This window comes from Gadus morhua, chromosome 7 (genome assembly GCF_902167405.1).
Source record: "Gadus morhua chromosome 7, gadMor3.0, whole genome shotgun sequence".
Taxonomy (NCBI): domain Eukaryota; kingdom Metazoa; phylum Chordata; class Actinopteri; order Gadiformes; family Gadidae; genus Gadus; species Gadus morhua.
The window spans coordinates 13,695,051-13,702,940 of record NC_044054.1 but is presented as its reverse complement, the minus strand read 5'-3'; the positions used below and the strand labels follow the sequence as shown (position 1 = coordinate 13,702,940).

At 47.2% G+C, this 7,890-nt stretch overlaps 1 protein-coding gene across 2 annotated transcripts in view; it reads left to right on the top strand.

The window, feature by feature from the left end:
- The window catches only part of LOC115546951 (serine/threonine-protein kinase PAK 3), a 33,049-nt gene extending 25,166 nt beyond the window's left edge, over positions 1 to 7,883 (top strand). For both annotated transcript variants that reach the window (XM_030360800.1, XM_030360799.1), the window contains 6 exons: positions 352 to 464; positions 963 to 1,080; positions 2,620 to 2,719; positions 3,692 to 3,888; positions 4,016 to 4,153; positions 4,783 to 7,883. In XM_030360800.1, the coding sequence (XP_030216660.1) occupies positions 352 to 464; positions 963 to 1,080; positions 2,620 to 2,719; positions 3,692 to 3,888; positions 4,016 to 4,153; positions 4,783 to 4,872 (756 nt within the window). In that variant the 3' untranslated portion in view covers positions 4,873 to 7,883. The remainder of the gene's footprint in view (positions 1 to 351; positions 465 to 962; positions 1,081 to 2,619; positions 2,720 to 3,691; positions 3,889 to 4,015; positions 4,154 to 4,782) is intronic.
- Positions 7,884 to 7,890: the final 7 nt, after the last annotated feature.

Below are 7,890 nucleotides of genomic sequence, written 5' to 3'. Positions count from 1 at the left end.
GTAATCCCCTCCTGAAAGCTTCATCCACAAATGAGCTTTTGCTGGTCGAATATCTCCGTAACTAAACAGGAGATCAAGGCCCAACTCCGCCCCTTCAGATTTATGTATTCTGCCCAGGCTCTGTGCCGTCTCCCCCCAGAAGTTCTGCTTCCCCATAGTAGGACTGCTGCATTCCAGATCAGGCTAACCCTTACCCATTCAGGTCAAACTCTCCCTAACCCTACAGTTCAGACTGACTGATTGTAACCCTCATCGATCTATCGATCTACCTCTCCGTGCCTCCATCCATCCATCTATCTAACACTAGATACCATGCGTCTGTTCCTAAATATACATCTCTGTTCCCTCCAGGTGGCCATCAAGCAGATGAACCTGCAGCAGCAGCCCAAAAAGGAACTGATCATCAATGAGATCTTAGTCATGAGGGAAAATAAAAACTCTAACATAGTCAACTACCTGGACAGGTCAGTGTCTCCGTGGCGAAATGGACAGCGGTTGTTAAATAAACTGCCATATTGGCGGGAACTTCAACTAAGAAAATGTTGTCAAATCTGTTATATTGTTTTTGATCCTGTACAAAAATAACTAACTGAAATAAACAGTGTTTTTAAGTGGGTCTGGACTGTAAAATCCATAGCTATTGCATCGATTGAGGAAAGGGAAGTCAATATTGTTCCTGTTGGCATGTGGCCTAATGAGGGGACAGTACACTCAGTAAATTAGCACTACAGTAAAAAAGTATATCAGTGCCAAAACCATACTGAATGACTCTTAACTTACGCCTAGTGAAGCGTCGGATCCCTGAAGAAATCACAAAAATAAATCATCATAAATCAAAAAATCCAATTTCAGTTGAGACTTTTGGAAAGCCGCAATCAAACTCTCTCTGTGTGTCCATCCCTTCCTCTCCCGCCCTCTCCATCCCTCTATATCCCCGTCTCATCCTCTCTCTGTCCCCCTAGCTACCTGGTGGGGGATGAGCTCTGGGTGGTGATGGAGTACCTCGCGGGGGGCTCGTTGACAGACGTCGTCACGGAGACCTGCATGGACGAAGGCCAGATCGCCGCCGTCTGCCGGGAGGTAAGAGGGCCGAGATCAGCCCACTACATCACCCATCACCACCATCGGTCCCCCGTCAAGGCCGAGGCCCTGGCTAGCCGTAGCTCTTAAGTGTAGCACGCAGGTGTGCACGTGCATACAAACAGGTGTATTTCCTTCCAGCCGCTTGCCTCCGCTCTGTCCAGGGATAGTCTAGACTCTAGTGGTTAATGTGTTTGACTACCCAGGGGAAAGGTGCTGGGTTCTACTTTCATTACTCTGTTGGCCTCCCTGAGTGAGCACCCTACCAGCCTGATGATTAACGAGTCCCTTCTTACTATATAGTCAGGGTGCCTTCACAACACAGCTGTTTGGTTTGTTTTCATCGAACCCTGGAGCGGTTAGCCCGATGGTACGGTTATTTGAGGTGCCGGGACTCTGGTGAGGACCAAACAAACCCATTCTGATCCGCTTGAACGCAAAGGTCTCGGCGCCGCTTCCAAGTCAACTCTGGTTCGGTTCGCGAAATGGAAATAATAAACATATTCAGCCAGGTATACTTGAACTTTTCTTAAATTAAATCACGTTCAGACATGATGCACTCAGGAGGTGAGAGCACTTAACGAATTATGGTCGAACAACCAAGTCCGGCTCCTCCTCTCTGGGCCTGGTCCGGCTCCTCCTCTCTGGGCCTGGTCCGGCTCCTCCTCTCTGGGCCTGGTCCGGCTCCTCCTCTCTGGGCCTGGTCCGGCTCCTCCTCTCTGGGCCTGGTCCGGCTCCTCCTCTCTGCTGGTTTTACGCTAGCCATTAGGGTAAGGGTCAGGGGTTAGGGTTATGGTATGGTTATGGTTGGGGATGAGGTTCTACGGTTAGGGTGTTGGTAAGGCTAAGGGGTTATGGTTATGTTACGAGGTTATGGTTAGGGTGATGGATAGGTAGAAAAAATGTGGTTTCCGGTAAGCGATCAGTAGCACGTTGGTTCACTGATGCCAGATGTGTCGTCGCCAGGGCCTCTCAGGGCTGCAGCTAGACGGTACTGGGACTTGGGGTTAGGGTGGGGCTGGGACTGAGCCGGGGGAGGGTTTGACCTGGAGGTGGAGCTGGTCTAGGCATAGCTCCAACCACTGGCTCTGCAGCGAGCAGCCTCTCATTATCTTTTCAATTGTTTGTGATTAACTCACAAAAACATGGAGGTATTTAAATGATTCAGTGCCATGGAAATGGGGTTCTTTTTAATTTGGATGACACCGCAACAAAATGAAGAAATCCGAGACCACACAAGATGCTCCATTAATATTGTCTGCAAGAAGGAAGGCTGTGAGTTTCCCTCAGATTTTATGCTCAGTAGACGAGCTAAGGCCTTGACCGCAAGGCGGTCAACCAATGTTTGTTTCACTTATCAAAGGCCATTATGAACGCTAACAAAATCTAATGAAAATAAAACATATTATCAACTTCACACCCGAACTATAAGTGTGAAAGGCGGTGGAATATGTTCGAGGTTCGTCCCTATAGATCGAGTGGGTCTACTGGTGAGCTCTTAATAATGCCTTGTTCCTGTATTGGTTTCCCCTCCGGCAGTGTCTTCAAGCGCTGGACTTTCTGCACTCCAACCAGGTGATCCACAGAGATATAAAGAGCGACAACATCCTGCTGGGCATGGATGGCTCCGTCAAGCTCAGTAAGTTAACCCACAAACCACGGTCACGAGCACATTGACACTTTATTGCACAGCTCTCATTAAAGTTGTTTAATTGGTCATGCTGAGATGTCATCTGAACGGGGGCGGAGATAGATTCAGTTGAGAGGTGAAGTGTGAATTTGTACTGGACCTAATCATCCCCATACTAGACATGAGGATGATTACGCGGCCATGTTGGTACAAGAGCCTACGTGGGAACCGTGCCAGGACATCAGGATTAGCACCCCTGCTCTTGCGAACGAGTGCCATGGGATCTTTAGTGGCCACAGGGAGTCATGACCTTGGTTTAGTCTGAAAGAAGGTGCTGTTGTACAGGCGACGGAGACAGCAGTCCCGGTCTCCATCCCGGGACAATAGGTCTATAAGTTAGTAGGGCTGGATAATTCCAGGTACCTCACAATTAAATTAAATTTGATTCTTTAGGTCTTCATTCGATTAAATTTTGATTCGATATTGATCCAATTGCTTCGATATCGATTCAGTAATACGTGCAGATGACAAAAATACCTAAATATTATTTAGAATTAACCATTTCATAATGAATTAACAATTTCATTGTGCTTTAACTAGCAAAAAGGTAATACACCATTGTATAGTATTGTTCCTGAGCTAAACCCTAACCCTAACCCTAACCCTATTCTGCATTGAAATTGAATCCAGAACAAATAAATTGCAGTGCATTGATGAATCGATATTTTAATCCAGCCCTATAAGATAGGCAGGGAGCTATGGTTCTGGCTAACTGAACGTTATACCTACGTTTCCCTAGCATCCTCCGCCCAATACTTATAACTTCCAGAGAGCATGGTAAATCATAATATAACATATTCTATACTCTACTCTCTCTCTCTCTCACTCTCTCTCTCTCTCTCTCTCTCTCTCTCTCTCTCTCTCTCTCTCTCTCTCTCTCTCTCTCTCTCTGTCTCTGTCTCTGTCTCTGTCTCTCTGCAGCCGACTTCGGGTTCTGTGCCCAGATCACTCCGGAGCAGAACAAGCGCAGCACCATGGTGGGCACACCCTACTGGATGGCTCCGGAGGTGGTGACCCGCAAGGCCTACGGGCCCAAGGTGGACATCTGGTCCTTGGGCATCATGGCCATAGAGATGGTGGAGGGGGAGCCGCCCTACCTGAACGAGAACCCGCTCAGGGTAGGTCCACAGAGGAAGCACACATGTTCCTCACCGGGGCTTTCCCATGCCGGACCGGACGTGGAAAAGACTCCCAATGCACGCCACATGACACATTCTTTCCTTGCTGCTTTTCTGATTGGCTCAGGCTCTGTACCTGATTGCCACCAATGGGACCCCAGAGCTGCAGAACCCGGAGAGGTTAACGTCCGTGTTCAGGGACTTCCTGAACCGCTGCCTGGAGATGGATGTGGACCGCAGGGGGTCGGCCAAGGACCTGCTCCAGGTAACGGAGTCCATCACTCCGGCGGAAGAATCAGCTGCTTGCTTTACTAAACGTACTTTACACGTCTTAGCTGGTATCAAACAAATATCATATGATTGTCACATAAAAACATCTTCATTATCACACGAGAATCCATCTTGCTAGACTTAAAGTTATGCGCTTGTGGTGGAACCACAGTGGTTCGAAGCAATCAGCGTCCTATGATAGATGATCTACGTGATAGACAGTGATGGATTGTTAGACGAATGGTTCGTCCAAACTCCTGCCAAGTAAATATTTTTTGTGTGCCTGCCCTTTTCCGAACAATTTCCAATGACAATTTCAAAGTTGGTTCTGTTTAACAGTCCATCCGGTTAGTAAGGCTAACCTAGCTGATAGGGTAGTCTCACATCCAACTCAAAGATCTGGGTTTGAACCCCAAAAGCAGCAACTACCAGGCACCAGGCCTCCTTAGACTCGGCGCCTGAGGAGCAATCTCTTTTTTGCGACATCCCAATTTACAGTAAGTCGCTTTGGATAAGAGTGACAGTATCTAACAGCCAGCTAGATGTAACACAACACACAACAGTTGAATGAACTGGTCATACATCATGTGTTTGTATTAATCCTGACCCTTCTTTCCTCCTCAGCATTCCTTCCTGAAGTTAGCCAAGCCTCTATCCAGCCTGACGCCCCTGATTGTAGCCGCCAAGGAAGCCATAAAGAACAGCAGCCGCTAGGGGGCGCCATAGTCCTCACCCAAAGCTGGAACCTTGCCTCTAATGTGTGTGTGTGTGTGTGTGTGTGTGTGTGTGTGTGTGTGTGTGTGTGTGTGTCTGTGTCTGTGTGTGTGTGTGTGTGTGTGTGTGGGGGGGGGGGGGTGACAGAGCCCAAAGAGACGGGTGATCAGACTTTAAAGAGACAGCACAAGGATTGGCCGTCCATCACCGGCTCCCCCCACCACCCCCAATGAGGAAGGGCGGACGCACGGCCTTGTAGCCAATCAGCTGCTGCTGAGAGACACTGCTTCCTGGTTCATGGCTTCCCGTGCTCTGTATGTGTGCAGGGGTCCATCTCGAGTGTGTGTGTGTGTGTGCGTGTTCTCTCGCGTGTTATGTTGTATGGGCAGAACGTATCACACATGCCCTTGCTTGTGTCCTACATGCTCTCCTCGGGAGAATAGAGTTTGCCCTACAAACCAAAATGGGTGTGTTCCATTTTCCTTAGTGGTTTTCTTTGGGGGGAGGAGGGAGCGGAGGGACCAATAGCGTTGAGAATTCCTTCACAGTGTTGCCGGCTCTCGGCTCAGTGCTGTGTCGGCTGGCCCGGGAGAAGTGGGTGAGCCACATCTGCATCTGTTCAATGAAACTCTGGAGAGAGAGAGAGAGAGCGAGAGAGAGCGAGAGAGAGCGAGAGAGAGAGAGAGACTCTGAACGCAGTGTTTGCCTGCATGACTCTGGATCAAGAGTGTTCATCCTCTAGAAACCCTTATCATCCCAGGGGAGTGTGCATGTGTTTGAATGTGTGCGGTATTTGTGGTCATGGTGCGCGTGTGTATTGGCGGCGGGGGTTTGTCGTTTAGTGAGACGAGTATCTCTTGAAGCTGAGTGTTACCTCCTTTGAGTCATCCTCGAGGATGGGGGTCACTGGAGTTCACCAACGTTGACCTAGATTCTCTAGATAGCTTATTTTTATTTAATTAAGACATTCGGAAAACTGAAACAACTGAATATCATTTTATGTCCAGATTCTGCCAGAACGGCTGCCTATTTATTAAGGAAGTGGAACTATTGATGTAAGAGGAATTGGGATGGAGGAATTCCATCTAGAAATGACTTGCAGCTTTGTTAATTGCGAGTATACATCACATATGGGTCACATATGGACCTCGTAAAATTGTTACGTCACCCTATTGAGTGCGAGCATTTCAACCCAATCCCCAGAGTATACACAGCGCTGTGTATTTCCCACAAGATAATTCCAGTTTTTCTCTACTAAGGGCAAGAAATTAAGAGGATATTCGGTCCCTACAAGCCGGCTTTAAAGATACAGGGTAAAGTCAAGCTCTGCCACGCTCCATTGAACCTACTTTTCTGAAAACTGGTGGTCCAAACATTTACAAAAAATGTTGTCAGGCTGAAAAGCTCTGAAGGCGAGTCATGAGGTTTCAGAGTACCTTACCACACATCTGTTTCCCTGGCTAGGATGGTACGGCCTTCAAAGACAACGCATTCATCCAATGACCTCTCAGAGTTTACTACGTTGCCTCTTGTGCTTCGGTGCCCTATCGTCTCTTGGTTAGTTGTACGTGAGCTGTAGCTTGGACGTAGTTTAATGTCTGTTCCTGTGTGTGTGTTTCTGTAAAATGGGCGGGACATTTGGCAGTGACCATGAGAGGAAGTCAGTGGCATCCCCCCCCGCAAGAGGAGGTTGTTGAAGTAGTGAGTGCCATGTTTTTTATGATTGTAGTACCGTCTTTAAAGTAGTCACGCGTAGCCAGACGTTCGTACATACATGGTGTACTGTCGGACCCTCGCCTGCAGGGGGCGTGGTCCTCTTTGGTTAAAACTGGTACTAGTCTTAACGAGCGAATGGAAGCAAAAATGTATTAGTATAAGTGAACCCCAATAATATGTGGTGACTCCTCTCTTTGTATATAAGTCAACTATAAACTGTGTCAATATTACAATTAGCTTAGTTGGGCATTTTCTGTGCGTATGGGTATGTGTGGGTGTGTCTGCGCGTGCATGTGTGTGAGAGGGGTGGGGGGGCTACCTCAACCTGCACTAGATCACGACTCCCTCTCCAGACGCAGGAGCAAGTCCAGCAGGAAGTGGACGTGCATGAGGAAAAAACAACCAACTGTAAATTATATTCCATCTTCCAATAGGGTAAAGATTGTTAGGATATGTATGTATGTATGTAAATATGACAAGGGAAATCCCTTTTTTTCAGAATTATGTAACTTAAATTGACAATATTCAGGTTGCTATATGGTATGTATCTTTCAATGTTTTGCACCCTGGAAACTGAAAAAAAGAAGGAAAGGAAAGGAGGCACGAGCCGTCTCTTCTCGTCTGAATCATAAACTTTGATTTTCGGACTTGATTCGTCGGGATGGAGCAGGCGAACGCGTTTATTGTTTCGTCACGCGGTCCCCTGGGAGTCCCCTTTCCCCTGGGAGCGGTTGCATATGTGTATCTATGCTAGCGGCGGGTGAAGTCTGCCCAACAGAGAGCTACATGCTACGTAGCTTGTCTTGGGACATCTGGACCCTCTGCCCATGTACAGCTCTCAACGATGAGCACAAAGGATGAACTTTAATCGGGCCGACTGACTTGTGCATTTGGTTACCGTGATGACGCCTGTACATTCCTATCTTCTGAATGTGTGAACCAGTACACGTGGTGTGACGACTCCTCTATTAATGTGTATCAAGAGAACGCAACGAAAACAAAACAAAAAAAAATGTTTCTTTTTAAATTATTATTATTATTATTATCATTACTACTCGGATATTGTCTAGCTTTGTTAAAACTGCTGATTCATCGGCTTTGTTCAGCAGGCCTTTTCCCCTCCCCTTTAAGAAGAAAACGGCGGGAAAGTGGGGTTTTGGATAAACTATTTTTAATTGTGGTTGAAGCAATAGACTTTTTGAACTTTGAATTGTGCATGACTGTGTCTTGAGTGTAAATCAAACAAAATATTGCAGTTTGGGACTGGACCGAAATAAAAAAGAGGAAAAGTGTTACTTGTTG